This window comes from Myripristis murdjan, chromosome 22 (assembly GCF_902150065.1).
Source record: "Myripristis murdjan chromosome 22, fMyrMur1.1, whole genome shotgun sequence".
NCBI lineage: Eukaryota > Metazoa > Chordata > Actinopteri > Holocentriformes > Holocentridae > Myripristis > Myripristis murdjan.
This window is the reverse complement of record NC_044001.1, coordinates 1,467,276-1,482,455: the sequence shown is the minus strand read 5'-3', so window position 1 is coordinate 1,482,455 and position 15,180 is coordinate 1,467,276. Positions and strand designations below refer to the sequence as shown.

Below are 15,180 nucleotides of genomic sequence, written 5' to 3'. Positions count from 1 at the left end.
GAGGATCTTGTTTAGCTCTTCTTTCCTTACACCTGAGAAATCAGCTGTTTGCCTGGTGTTTTTCAGGTATTCTTCGGGGTTTGTACGGTTGCTTGAAAACCTTGAAAATGCTACGATTTTAACGTTGTGTTTTCAAGATTTGAAAAATGCTTGAATTTTGGGTAATGTGCTTGTAAATGCTTGAAATTGTTGCCATATTTCTGGGCAGTATGACTAAATGGACCACGTATTAAATGGAGAGAAATAAAATAAGTCGGATTAAAAATGAGGCCTTCACAGCTCATGCTCTGATGGGTTTCCCAACAGCTGGATTGATTGTCATGTGTCACGCCCCCAACAAGAGGACACTACAGCAGCATGGGACTAACATGCCGGGAGGTTGCCGTTTTAATGAACGTTGGCTGGATAATGAAAAGTACAAACAGTAGATAAAACGTGGACCAAATCCACATGTAGCCTGCTGCAAAATATGCAAAAAGGAGATTCAGCTTTTCGCTATGGGAGAGTCAGCACTCTCGAGTTATATGAAAGGTAAATCACAGAGATGACAAGCCCTACATGTGTGATTTGTTGGCTAACCGTTAGCTGCATGCTAGACCTAAATGTAGAAGCACTATGTGATGTGTCTGAATGCCAGTGTCAATTAGGGACAATTATTAAGGGCTAAGTTAAGAACAAAGCGTTTCTCAACGGTAAACTGTAGGAACTTCCTGCAATTGAGAATTGAAGCACAGCTGATGTTAGCCCATAAGATGATAAACATATGAGTAGACGCCGCTCGGCTGCTGGAGCGCAAGACGAATACCAAAGCAGCAAGCTCTCTCTCTCTCTCTCTCTCTCTCTCTCTCTCTCTCTCTCTCTCTCTCTCTCTCTCTCTCTCTCTTTCTCTCTCTCTCGCTCGCTCGCTCGCTCGCTCACTCTCTCTCTCCCTTTATTTTTATGCTATCTATCTATGAACCATATTGATACAGTATATGAATATCCGGTGTTAATCAATCCATAACTCTGCTGTTCGAGGTTGTCAGTGAGAAAAAGAACGAGAAAATTTGATATGCCCCTTTCAGTTAATGTTAGTAGCTGTTTCGATATTCTGCTTAGGTTGTATCAAATTTTCAGGTTCTTTGTCATCCGGGCAGCACTTGGTGACCTTGAACAACAGGGCTATGGATTCATTCACACCGGATTTCTCTTTTAATGGTACTGGAAAACCTGAAAAAAAAATTACCTTGAAAATCCTTAAAAAGTGCTTGAATTTGACTATGAAAAAAGTGTACGAACCCTGATTCTTGTAGACATTTGACGGCCCAAGACGCTGACCGGGCCGTACCGGCTTCATTTCCTGACCTCTCCAGCTGATCCAGCTCTTCACTCGTCACTCTCTCGTATCTCTCCTTTTTCTCTTCTGTCTTGTCTTCCTCGTTCAGCCGTTTATCCAAACTTAGGTCGCCAAATAAATCAAAATTGACAACAAAATGGTCCATTATGCAGGCGAACAAAGTTGACAGCGGCTTTTGATGCATGTTTCGATGAAACGTTACGTGTTGCCATGGAAACCACACAGACTCGGGCAATAAGATGTAGGCGGAGTAATATTTTCAGTGATTGATTCAGTATTTTTCATTTGAGCACGGCTAGCTGTGCTGTCATGCTCATTTGAGCACTTTCTAAACGTCTGATTGACCAGTAAGATTGCTCAGTCGGATCTATGCAAGGCAAGGCAAGTTTATTTGTATAGCACAATTCAACACAAGATAATTCAAAGTTTTACAGAGACATTAAAAGCAACGAGACACAATTTAAAACAATAAAAACAGTCAATTAAAAAGGGAAATAGAAATTGAGAATGATAGTGGTAATGAAATACAGTAACATAAAATAACAACAGGCTTAAAAGAAGTAGAATAATAAAAGGCATAAATCCGCACTGTGTAGTTAAAAAGTACAGGCAGTAGAATCCAGCAGGTAAGTATTTAATCTAAGAGTACGCTTCAGTAAACAATAGTGTTTTTAGCCCTGATTTAAAGGGGCTGACAGTTTGAGCAGACCTCATCAGATCCAGCGGTTCTGGTCCAGACCAGATGTTCTGTCTCTGTGGGAACCGCACTCGGCTGTTCAGTGACGACTCTGTACTTTCTCTATTTATTACCTGTTTTTCTTTTCAATAAAGAATAGTTATTTTTACAGCTTGTCCAGTGACTTCTGTTCATCTGCAGCAGCAACACCAGCAGGGACACAGCGCCCTCTAGTGACCAGAGGCAAGGCAACACAATACATCCAGTCCACACTGTGACCGAATAGTAATAATAATAATAATAATAATAATAATAATAACAATAAAACTTTATTTGTATAGCACCTTTCATACAAGAATTGCAGCTCAAAGTGCTTCACAATTTAAAAAAGAAGATTTAAAAACACATTCAATAGAACATTAAAAAAGACCATTAAACAGCATGATGGAATAAAACACAACACAGGGTGTGGAATAAAGAGGTAAAGGCTAAAGTCCAGAGGTTGAACCCGGTTTTAACTTTGAAATAAAACAAAAGATGCAAGTTAAACAATAAAACACAACACAGTGTGCAATGAAATAGGAGCTAGTTAAAGGCTAGAGTGAAAAGGAAGTTTTTTAGTCTTCTTTTAAAGATACCTAGTGAGCCAGCTTCCCTGATATCTAAAGGTAGTGTGTTCTTAGGGGCGTAAGTAACAAAGGCGGCATCCCCAATTTTCTTCTGACTGTTGTAGTGAACCTCCAAGGCTCAAGGATGTCTTCCTGATCCTCCAGGGGCAGTTTGTCATCCAGCCAGCAGCTCCACACAACCATCAGACACAAGCAGCAAATTCATACAACACAAAACACACACATGGACTTCAAAAGGCAATCAGTTTTTATTGTTTTTACATGCAAAGCTACCAAACAGTCGCTGAAAATAGTCCAAATCAGGTTGAAGATGACAGTGCTAACTTACACAATCAGCTGCTTTGTGAGGATTTAGCAGATTATTTTTCACAAAGCCTCATAATAATGAGTGCAACAGTGAAGAAAGCTTTGACACCTGAATCACCAATATTATACACAATTTTGAAACCAACTGATATGTCCACGTTTCAAATAAAATCACAACAGATCTGACAAAAATATTGACAGCACAGAACTAAAATGATGGCTTGATGTTGCTGTAAATACGAGAGTCAGTTAAGATCTGCTGGAGCTGAAATGATAAAAAACAACAGAATCAACTGAACTCTTCACATCATCAAATAAGACAGACTCCACTTTTTCCTGGAGTCCAACTCAGTGGTTTTCAACGTGGGGAGTGGGGGCCCCCAGGGGTCCTCCAGGGGTCCTCCAGGGTCTTCCTGGGGGCCCTCAGCAAAATGAGGAATAATTTAAATGCCTGTGAAAGAGGCTCTGTTCAGACGCCTTTCACAGGCATTTAAACACAAGAAATCTGATCCAGCATCACTGATCTCACCTTCATATACAGCATTTTCATCAACAATGATATTGCTTCATCCTAATTTTTAAAAATGATTTTTGACAATTTTCTGGTAATTTCTTGTTAATTTAAACATCTCCTTTGCCCTGTTTTTTAGAATTAGAATTAGAAGCCTTTATTGTCATTGTGTTCATACAATGAAACTGAAAGACAAATTGCTTAGAAAAATAGCAAAAACAAAAAAGAAAAAAGTAGGACAAAAGACAGTAGGAAGAAATTCTATACTTAAACAGCAGAACACTGATTCTGGATCAGCATCACATCTTTTGAGTTTAAATGCTTCAATGTAAAAAAAAAAAATCTCTTGAAGTAATGATATCTTTATTTAACCAGGTGAAGACACACTGAGATGTTGTTACAGATGTCATCTATTTCTAATAGCATTTTTCCACTATAGTGCCGTGCCGCGCCGTGCCATGAAATTCACAGTTCCACATTCATTCCCACTACACCAGCCCACTTGGTTCCGGGAACCAACCGTGAAAGATTTCAGCCCGGTTTGACATCTGGTGCTGGCCCGATTAGAATGGGGCCGCGGAGGCGGGCCTAAATATGATCTCCTTCGTGATTGGTCCATTAGAATGTCAGTTAACCAGGCTGCTACAAACTGACAAGTGACAAGTGTCAACCATTAAACCTTCAGCCAGTCGGCTATTATTTACAAACATTAGTTTCTGGAGAGATTATGGAGGAAAGTGATTTGCTTGCTGAGTTTTTTGTTGGGTTTTTCTGTTGTGTAGCCTAGTTTGTATTTTTCTTACAAATGGAAATGGAAATATGACCACTAAGCGCAGATGCCAGAGAATCTGTGAAGATGATGATGATGATGGCATCAGGCGGGAGGACCACAATCAGCTGCTTTTTGAGCATTTAGCAGATTAATCAAAGTTGTACTCAATTTGAAACCAACTCATATTTATTTTACTCCTCCTTTTGAGTGAAATGACAGCATTGAATTAAAATAATGTTGTTGTTGTTTTGTAAGGACAGTAGATCACTGAAGTCCAGGATCGTCTGCATGTTGAAGATGTTGAACAACAAACTATGAGGTTCTGATTTATTCTCTCAAATGGATGCATAACCTTTAGTACATCAACTGTTGAGCTGAGTCTGTGAACAAAGTCAGTTGAGAATTTGATTTGATTCATTAACACATCAAAAAATAAAGGTAAAATGCCATACCCTGCAACAAATACATAACACAACAAAGCTAAAGGATGACATATTGACTTGTTTCCATTGTGTTCCTCTTTTCAAGGAAGACAAACACAAGCAGAAAAGTCACCGATGACCACGGTACCCTGTGCCATCACATACGCAGTGATATAATCAATACAGCCTTACTGACAGGCTACAATAAAATCAATACATTTTAAAACATCAATACATCCTTAAAATCAGTTACATCCTAATACAGCAACAACAAAAAAGCCACTTCCATCTTTGTGTGTGGCCACTTCATCAGACACAGCCAACACACCCACCCACACACACACCTACATAAATGCACCCACATACATGTCCAAGTCATTCTGTCATTTTGCTGAATGATCCGTTCCCCACATGCACATTGAAATCAGCTGGTTTGACAAGACGGACTTGATTTGGTTTCTACTGGAGGTCTATTCCACTCTACTGCTGCCGTGGACAGAAAGCTGTTTTGGCCAGAACACGTCTTAAATCTCCACGGCACAATGTCTGTGGCCCTGCCTGGAGTCCAACAGCCATGTGAGTCCCTAACCAGCAGCAAATAATTCTTCAGATCCCTCGGCCCGTTCCCTTCCAAGATCTGATGTGTTGGTGTCACTTTCAGCTGCTGGACCCTGTTTTCTACCGTCAACCATTTGAATTCCTTTAAGTGGGAAGAGCCAGCGGGAGTCATGTGGCAAAGGCTCAACACCACCCTGACTGGTTCAGTTTGAGCTGTGTGAAGTTCAGGTTTAATCCACTTGGGGGCGCTACTGCACCATGTAGTACAGGTGTAGTCAAAGTGAGGCTGAACTGAAAGTGGAACAACAACAAATGGGCCTGACTCAGCACAAATTTGATCTGCTGGAGCTGAAATGATCAAACTGGAGTTCCAGTGGAGAGAAACTCTAAGAACCCAGAATAAAAACAACAGAATCAACTGAACTCTTCACATCATCAAAGAAGACAGACTCCACTTTTACCTGGAGTTCAACCAGTTATAATAAGAGTTTATAATAATAGTTTTCTCATCATTTTTCAAAATACGTTTTTTTTTTTTTTTTTTTTAACTATATTCATAATGATCAATGACATATTTAAGCATCAAATCAGTGATGATGAAAAAGTTTGAAAACCTCTGGGCTAAATCCTGAGAGAATTCACTTGAACAAATTAGAGCTTTGAGCTGAAGCAAAATGAGTGAATTCATTTGAATGTTGTGAGAACATATTAATATTGATGCATTTCCCCCTTTTGTTAGATATTGTTTATTGATTTTTTTCTCTCTCTGGTGTGTTTTGCCTTTAATCATATTATTTTAATAGTACTGCTTTGATATTTCTTTTTGTGTTTATTGTTTTGTGTTTTTATAATTTTGTTGTTTATTGTTGTTGTTGTTATAGATGTCATCTATTTCTAACGGTGCTGTTCTACAGTCACAGAGACCTTCACTGGTAAAATCTTCAGTGGGAGTGTTTCTGTGGTGTTAATGATTGGAAACAGCCTGACAATGAAAGTGTGTTTCAAGGTATGTATGTGTGTGTTAGTATCAGGATCAGAGAATGTCAGCTGTCCTCTGTTCCAGTCCAGATGAACTCTGACCCTCTGAGGCTTCTTCTGAACTGGGAGAACAGTGGCTGGATCTGATGGGGAGCGTGCTGAGTATTTACCTTCAATGAACCTTATTCCCCATAATCCAGATTCTGTGCTTCCCTTCCTCTGGACAGACTCTTCTATCACACCCAGGAACCAGTGTTTACTGTCTCCAACCTCAACATCCCAGCTGTGAGTCCCTGAGTTGAAGCCCTCAGATCCCAGGACAGCGAAGTAGTAGCAGTCAAATCTCTCTGGATTATCAGGAAGTTTCTGTCTCTCTCCTTCTCTCACACTGGTCAGATCTTCAGACAGGATGAGGACTGGATGTGCAGTGTTGGGGTCCAGAACCACAGGAGTGTAGGAGACCACCTCCTTCATCTTGTTCCAGACGGTGAAGCTCAGGTTGCCCAGGTGTTTGGCCTCGTCTATCAGAGCTCCTGAGAGCAGCTGTGGATCCTCCAGCAGGGGGCGCTGGACTCTCTCCACTGTAGCCTTGTAGTTGAGCAGGAATGAGACGTCTTCAGCTCTCAGCTCCTTCTCTATGGCTCTGATTGTGTCTGAAAGGGCTGCTATCTCTCTGCTCAGAGCCTCCGTCTTCTCCTTCATCGTCTGACTCTTCTGCTCCTCTTCCTCCCTCAGAGCGGTGATCCTGGCCTCCTCATCCTCTTGGAGAAACTGGTGAAGTTTCTTAAACTCCTCCTTAATCTGCCTCTCTGTGCGTCGGGCCTGGACCTTAATGTGCTCTGCTGTTTGATCACAGTTTCCTTTGACTTTATTAAAGACCTTCAGTTTCTCCTGTAAGGGCTTCAGTGATTTCTGAAGTTCTTCTCTGTGATCCTGAGCAGCTTCGTCGATGGGTCTGAACTTGTGGTCGGTGTGTTTCTTTGAATCTCGACAGACGAGACACACTGGCTGCTGATGGTCCAGACAGAAGAGCCTGAGTTTCTCAGAGTGCAGACTGCAGAGGAACTCTGACCCTGCTGAAGCTCTCTGATCTCTCTCCAGTAAGAAGGCCTCACACTGGGTTTTCAGCCCAAAGTCACAAGGTAGATCACTTCTTGAAGATCTTCTCTTACAAACTGGACAGTCTTTTGTTGGTTTCTCTGTCCACCAGCTCTGCAGACAGGCTTTACAAAAGCTGTGGCTGCATGACAGGACCACAGGATCTTTAAAGATGTCATGGCAGACAGGACAGCAGAGATCCTCCTCTGATCTGGAAGCCATTTTGTCTCTGAGTGGAGAGAAAAACTCACCAGGCAGACGGTTCAAACAGGAAGTCAGTCAGTCAGTTGTGGTAACACTCCTTGCTCTGTAAAGCTCCCTGTAAGTTACTTTTACTTTGCATCACTTTGAGCTGCATTTTTTTTAAAACTCATATTCATTGAGAAGTCAGCAGTAGGTTAAACTTTCAGTAAGTCTGAAGGTGAATCTTATCGTCTGTCTCTTGGTGTGTGTGTGTGTGTGTGTGTCTCCTCGGTGAGCAGTGGAAGAATGACAACTTCTGTTTCCTGGTTTGTCAGTTGAGTCAGAGGGTAGGCGGAGCTTTGTCAGGGCATTTTTCCTAAATGCTAAATTTTTTTTTGCTCCTTGGAGGAGAGTGCTGGTCAATGAACGTGAAGAAAACTGTGATTGACATGGAGCTTGACAAATCACCAATCAGAGGCGGGAGTTTTAATTCACCTTTCTAACAGGACAAAGCCCTTTTTTTTTATTTATTTCAACATAAACAAATATAAGGATAGGCTCATCACAATAATATTTCTCAAAAATACTTAACCCCTTACTGCCTGAATTTATTTACAATTATCTACAAAAATAAATTGTTTGTGTTTTTGCCTTCAAGCCGATGCTAAATTATTGGCAGTAGAGTGCTTCCAATCAGGGGCAGACTGGGTCAAAAAACTGGCCCAGGCATTTTGGACCAGACCGGCCCACCACATTCGATCACGCACACCTTTCCGGTCTTTTTGCTCTTTTAAATGTGTATACCAACTGTGCAACTCTTTAAAGCCATAATGCCATGCAATTAGTTAGCTGTCATCAGCAGTGTTGGGCACGTTACTTTGAAAAAGTAATTAATTATAGTTACTAGTTACTTCTACTAAAAAGTAACTGAGTTACATCATTGTCAACGTAATTAATTACCAGGAAAATCAACTATTACGTTACTTTAAAAAAAAAAAAAAAAAAAGTGTCAAATAACTTGGCTGCCCCAGTCATACTGGCCTATAGTACTATAGTGGAACAATAAAATACAATAGATGAATTGGAACTTTTTTATTCTATTGAACAGGCCACAACTGGCCAACGCCTTTTGGGCATCTATTTCAGATCAGTAAGTGCAGGTGCCTGTCAACATGAATGGAGAATGAGCCCAGACTGCACATAGGAAGGTCATGGTGACAAAGTATACCACACAAATCCTTGTTTAAATCTGAATCTGATTCGATTGGTATATATATCTACCCATAAAGTTAGAGCAAGGCTTTAAAAAAGGAAAAAACAAAACAAAACAAAACAAAAAAAACAAGGGAAAATAATAATAACAATAATAATAATGATGATAATAATTTAGCACCTGGGTTACAAAACAAATTCACAAAGAGTACAGAAATGAAAATTACAGAAACCCTAAATGCCACTGTGTGTGTCATCTAGCCAGTGACAGGCAGAATAATAAGAATCACTTCACTGTCATGGTTAACAACAAAGTGAGGTACTAAAGTAAAAATGCACTCATCTCTTGGAGAATTGAACCCCTGATCTCCAGCATGGAAGACGGAGACACAATCCGCTCTGCCATTGGGGATTATGTCTCTTTTGCATAGTTTGGGCTCATTCTTGATTCATGCTGATAAATTACGAAAAACTCCGAAAGCGAAAAAGTCCGATCGGTTTGAAAATTGACAGCCGCTTTTTTCTCTCGCAGTTTCTCTGCGCCACCTTTACGTTTCCTCTCCATCTCAGTAGATCCTATGAGATAACGTTCGACCCGCATTGCACTGCACACCGGCGCACCGAGCCACAGCCTCGTGATGTGATTGGGCCAGCCCCGTGTCAGTGAAGAAAAATAACCAATGGGCCGCAGAGCAGTGTGTCTCAAGGGCTGGCCCGGTGGTTAGTAAACAAACTCTTGCAATGACTTTATTTGCCGAAATCATTAGGGGAGAGTGGGGTAAGTAGTGCCAATTTTTACTTAAAGTGCCTTTAAAGCGAGGGGATTACAGTAATGCCTCCAACTAAAATATGCGCATATAGTTTAGGATGTTGTGCATCCCTGGGAACAATCACTTTGGATCTTATATAAACTGTTTGAGAAACATAGCTTTCGAAAAAAAAGTGGTTTTGTGGCACAACTTGCCCCCAGTGTGGGGTAAATTGTGCCATTAGAGAGAATACACTGGGGTAAATTGTGCCATTGATAATTGAAGTAAAACAGATCATTTTAATCTCACAAATGATAATGCTATATAAAGGCAAAGAAAATTCAATACAAAATTATTTATTTAACATTTATTTATTATTTTAACAAGATCACAGGCCACTTTTCTATAACGAGGCCGAGCGCCACATGAACACATACCCAGAACAAAATAAAAAGTCCAAAATGAGCACCTGCAAATCATCTTCATCTGAATCTGAATAGTTTTAATGATCAAAGGTAAGAAGACAATGTGCAATAACAATAAAATACAATAAAGTAATATATAGTATATAATCACAAGTTGTACCACTGGCACAACTTACCCCAGGCCCTTTGGCACAAATTACCCCAAGCCCACCATTTTGAAAAAAAAAATGATCCCCCAGCTGTTTTGAGCTAACATCATGCTAACTGTATAGACTCATGGTGTAGCTTACTAAAGTACTAAAACCTGTGTGAACTGTTTTCAAAGTTTTCTATAATTGTTCAAACAGAGCAATCAAAAAACCTTGATCATAGAAATTTTACTTTAGATGGCAAAAAAATGTTTTCTGAACTGAAATGTGCTTACCTCTCAAGCCATGTGTCTCCCTTCTTTGCAGGATGAGTGAAATGGATGCCTCTTCAAAAATATGTGGTCACATGACCAACTTTTTCTATGGTTTGCTAGATAACAGGGGTGGCACTACTTGCCCCTTGGCGCAAATTACCCCACTCTCCCCTATGCAGGCGGAACCAAACTACACAAAAGGGGTTGTTTAGCAATGTGACTGGGCCAGCCCAGTGCCAATCAGCCGCTGATCTACTGGTTGTATGGGCAGGTCAGCTATTTAAATGATAATTAAAAAAAAAAAAAAAAAAAAAAAAAAAAGGTGTCAGAGGACTGTTGGCCCACGTAGCACATCGGCCCACCGGGCAAATGCCCGGTGTGCCCGATGGCCAGTCCACCCATTGTGACCAACAAAGCACAGCTGGCATCATACAAAGCTGCACACAGAGTTGCACAGTCCAAGAAACCAACACACGACAGCAGAGGAGCTCCAGATATCATGTCAAACATGACCGATGAGGCCAGCGCTGCAAACATGAAGGCTGTCCCCCCATCTGATGACACCACTGCAAGGCTTATATGGGACATTTCAAATAATCCAGAAGATCAGCTCATAGAAAAACTGAAAGACACTCTTTTGGCCTTGCAAATGGATCGGGCTACTGTCTGTTATCAGCCAGTTTGTACTCCCCAGTCCAGCCAGTGTGAACTCCACACACACCAGTACGCCGCTCCGCCTGTATCTCAGCCTATTTTATCACTCAGCTGTCTTCACCCAGAGGGGAAACTCAGCGCGTGACCGTCTGTTGAAAAGCTTTACGTGTTGACCAGGGATGGACGTTTCACCAGCACACACTTCCTGACCGTGTGCTGAACCTTAAACTCTCTGCTTCTGTTTGCCCAGTGGAAAAAAAAAAAATTCACCAGCCAAGTGAGATGAATTCACTTGTTTCTGGTGCATTTTGGTTTGTTTCCAGATTTTTCAATTCAAATTCAAATTCAGGAACAAACATCAAACTGAAGTGGCGACACGTGACCCTATTGCACTTATTTTTTGCCGTCATTTTTATGAGGCAAAAAGTGAGATTTTAAGATTTAATGCAGGATCAGATGACTTGTGTGATCAGTCCGAGGCTCCTCGCTCTGTGCTGAGGTCAAACCTTTTGGCAAACTGAGCAGAAAGCTTTAGGCTCCATCCTTGGTAAAGTTGTAACTATACTGATGTACATTTGACAATCCTGTAGATTCCTGTGTATTTCTTAAACTGCGTCTATATTCTTTTACGAGGGCAGACAGACTCAAAGAAAAAATCAGTTCCAACTCCAAAATATTCAGTTTAACCAATAAAATCTATATATAAAAAAAAACAAACAACAAACAAACAAACAAAACAAAACAAAACTGTAAGGTACATGGAATCTGAGTTAGACAAAATACTCAGAAAAAATGTCAAACATCTTTTCTGTAAATGGGGTCAATATGAGGAGCGCTGCAGATGGTGTATCTCCATGTTTAGAGGAAGAATCATTTGTCTGTGATTAAAAGTGAATGAAATATTTTGAATCTCGCCTGGAAAAGTCCTATAGTTTTGGAAAGCAAGGACCTAAATTTACTTTTGTCTCTCAGAAAGTTTCATTGCCTGGTTCCACTTTGGTTTCTGTCTTGATTCTGAGAGCTGAAGCGCTCTCTGAGTCCGTCCTGCCCTCCGCTGTGTTTCCGCCTGCTGTCATTACCCAGGATGCTCTGCAACGCTTCCTGTGACACGATGTAGACGACGTATCTGTGCGAGGGCCGAGCAGAGGAAGGAGGTTTGGGTTTGATTCCCACAGAGACACAAAGTCTGACATTTGATTCATTTCCTCCCCTTTTGTCTGAATGCTCAGTTAACCCTTTGAGTCCTGAACCAATGTCTTTGAATGTGTTTGAAGAACATGAGAAAAAGGCTGATGTGCAATTTAGAAAGAAATGACATGAAAATGATAACGAAATTAGTCAAAAGTTACAAGTAAATGACCTGAAAATTGGCTAAATAAGTTTATTTTTAAAGAAATGACCTGAAACTGCCCCCCTCTAAAAAAAAAAAATCCCCAGAAAATGAAAAATAAAAAGAACAGATGTTTTGTTCTGAGGGTGAAATGGAAGTTTCCATGTCAAGATTCAAGATTCAAGATTCAAGGTTTATTTGTCACATGCATGAATGTACAGGTACAGCAGCAGTGAAATGTAATTGCAACAACTCCGGCACTGTGCAAGTAAAAAATAAAATAAAATAAAAATACAAATAATAATAATAACGGTAATAATAATAAAAAAATAAAAGAAAATAAGATAGAAATAAAGATAAAATAGAAAGAATATATGACATTCCTATATACAATGAACGACTATATACAATCTGCAACAATATACAAAAGGTACAAAAAGTACAAAAAGTACAAATAAGTAGAGGGTAAGTACAAATGAGTAGAAGAACTGAGTTGCAAAACCCTGAAGAACAACACGTTCCACCGGAGGTTCAGGGTTAGTGTGAAACCGTGAGACCAAGTGACATAAACCTGATGCCCGGTACTGGGTTACAGGAGCTGTCAGACTTGATCCAGCCTTGTGGAGTCACCCCTTCCCCTCCAGTCTTTACGTGTTGCAATCTGCCAGTAATGTAGGGTGTAGTGTAGTTGTAGGTGGTGGTGGGAGGGGGGTGGGGGGTGTTGTGGACTGATATACAGAGTTTGTGTTATGTGTTCAGAATCCGAGTGGCCTGGGGAAAGAAGCTCCTTCTCAGCCTCTCAGTCCGGGCTTTGATGGAGCGAAGCCGCTTGCCTGAGGGCAGCCACTCGAACAGTCTGTGGTTGGGATGATGAGTGTCTTTTAAAATCCGACTTGCCCTGGACCTGCACCGCTGGGTGTAGATGTCCTGGAGGCAGGGCAGTGCTGTGCGGGTGATGCGCTCAGCACATCGGATCACTCTGTGCAGGGCCTTCCTGTCCTGGGAGCTGCAGCTGCCGTACCAGGCAGTGATGCTCACAGAAAGCACAGACCCCACTGCGGCGGCGTAGAAGGTTTTCAGCAGCGTGGTGGAGATCTTAAATTTCCTCAGCCGCCTGAGGTGGTACAACCGCTGCCGAGCCTTCTTCACCAGGGTGGTGGTGTGTGTAGTCCATGTCAGATCCTCAGAGATGTGAACCCCAAGGTACCTGTAATTGCTTACTCTCTCCACCGGGGTCCCATAGATCCTGAGCGGTGCATAGTGGATCCTCTGCTTCTCTCGCCTGAAGTCGACCACCACCTCCTTGGTCTTGTCAACATTCAGGTCAAGGTTGTTGTCCTTACACCAAGAAGACAGCAGCTCCACCTCCTCCAGATAGGCCGTCTCGTTGTTGTTGGAGATCAGGCCTACCACCACTGTGTCATCCGCGAATTTCACAATGATGTTGGATTGGTGTGTAGCTGTGCAGTCATAGGTGTACAGGGAGTATAGCAGAGGGCTCAGTACGCAGCCTTGGGGGGCACCAGTGTTGAGGGTACGGGAGCTGGAGGTGTGGGCTCCAACCTTCACCACCTGTGGTCTGCCAGTCAGGAAGCTCTGAACCCAGGAGCAGAGTGAGGAACTCAGCCCCAGGTCCCTGAGCTTGGTGACCAGTCTGTGGGGAACTATGGTGTTAAATGCTGAGCTGTAATCATATTGCTCATATTTTGGATCATGTTGCTCATATTTTGGATCTGTGTTGATCTTTTCATGGTAAAACACAAAGGCCAAGTGATGTTTTTGGCCCGGGGCCTGCAGGTGTGCGGGGCGGCCCTGAGCAGGAGGCCCCGCTCCGACTCGGGCCGGTCCTCAACAGATCCAGCGGTTCCGGTCCAGACCAGATGTTCTGTCTCTGTGGGAACCGCACTCGGCTGTTCAGTGACGACTCTGTACTTTCTCTATTTATTACCTGTTTTTCTTTTCAATAGAGAATAGTTATTTTTACAGCTTGTCCAGTGACTTCTGTTCATCTGCAGCAGCAACACCAGCAGGGACACAGCGCCCTCTAGTGACCAGAGGCAAGCCAACACAATACATCCAGTCCATACTGTGACCAAATAGTAATAATAATTATGTTACTAATTATTATGTTACTACTACTACTAATAATAATAATAATAATAATAATATAACATTAATGAAATTCTTATAGTTTTAATTTGCTGAATAATTTTAATATCTAAAACTTTTATTTTAATAACAATAAAATTTTTACATTTTCAATTAAATACATCATTATAATAAAGTAGCAGAGTTTGATAATAATTATTTTTTATGTGACTGGTGAAGACATGAGCCCTGCTAACAGAGCCAGACAGAAATGATGGAGCCACCTGACTGCAGCCTCTGGAGGCCCCGGACCCCCAGGGGTCCTTGAGGGGGTCCAAGGGGGTCCTCAGAAAAATGAGAAATACTTTAATTTCACTGTTACTTCATTGGCTAGGCTGGTGAACAGGTGCTGTTTGTTCTTGTGGTTCTGGAGCTGATTTGTCAGGAGAACCCAGTCAGAAAACTTGTTTAGTCAGCAGAACCCGAACATGATGACATCACTGCTGACATCACAGCCAGGAAATACCAACATGTTCCTCTCCGACCTTCATTCTCAAGGATCAAGGATGTCTTCCTGATCCTCCAGGGGCAGTTTGTCGTCCAGCCAGCAGCTCCACACAACCATCAGACACAAGCAGCAAATTCATACAACACAAAACACACACATGGACTTCAAAAGGCAATCAGATTTATTGTTGTTACATGCAAAGCTACCAAACAGTCACTGAAAATAGTCCAAATCAGGCTGAAGATGACAGTGCTAACTTACACAATCAGCTGCTTTGTGAGGATTTAGCAGATTAATCAAAGTTATACTCAATTTGAAACCAACTGAAATTTATTTTCCTCC

The 15,180-nt window shown here is 41.5% G+C and overlaps 1 protein-coding gene across 1 annotated transcript; it reads right to left on the bottom strand.

Annotated features, from left to right (window-relative positions):
- Positions 1-6,069: 6,069 nt before the first annotated feature.
- LOC115353990 (E3 ubiquitin-protein ligase TRIM39-like) lies at positions 6,070-7,514 on the bottom strand. Its single transcript, XM_030044137.1, has one exon. The coding sequence runs from the start codon at positions 7,506-7,508 to the stop codon at positions 6,105-6,107; it is 1,404 nt and encodes a 467-aa protein (XP_029899997.1). The 5' UTR covers positions 7,509-7,514; the 3' UTR covers positions 6,070-6,104.
- Between the last annotated feature and the right edge of the window lie 7,666 nt (positions 7,515-15,180).

What these genes read in the sequence shown, in the direction of transcription:
- LOC115353990 (XM_030044137.1), bottom strand. Translation starts at nt 7,508, where the DNA reads ATGGCTTCCAGATCAGAGGAGGATCTCTGCTGTCCTGTCTGCCATGAC.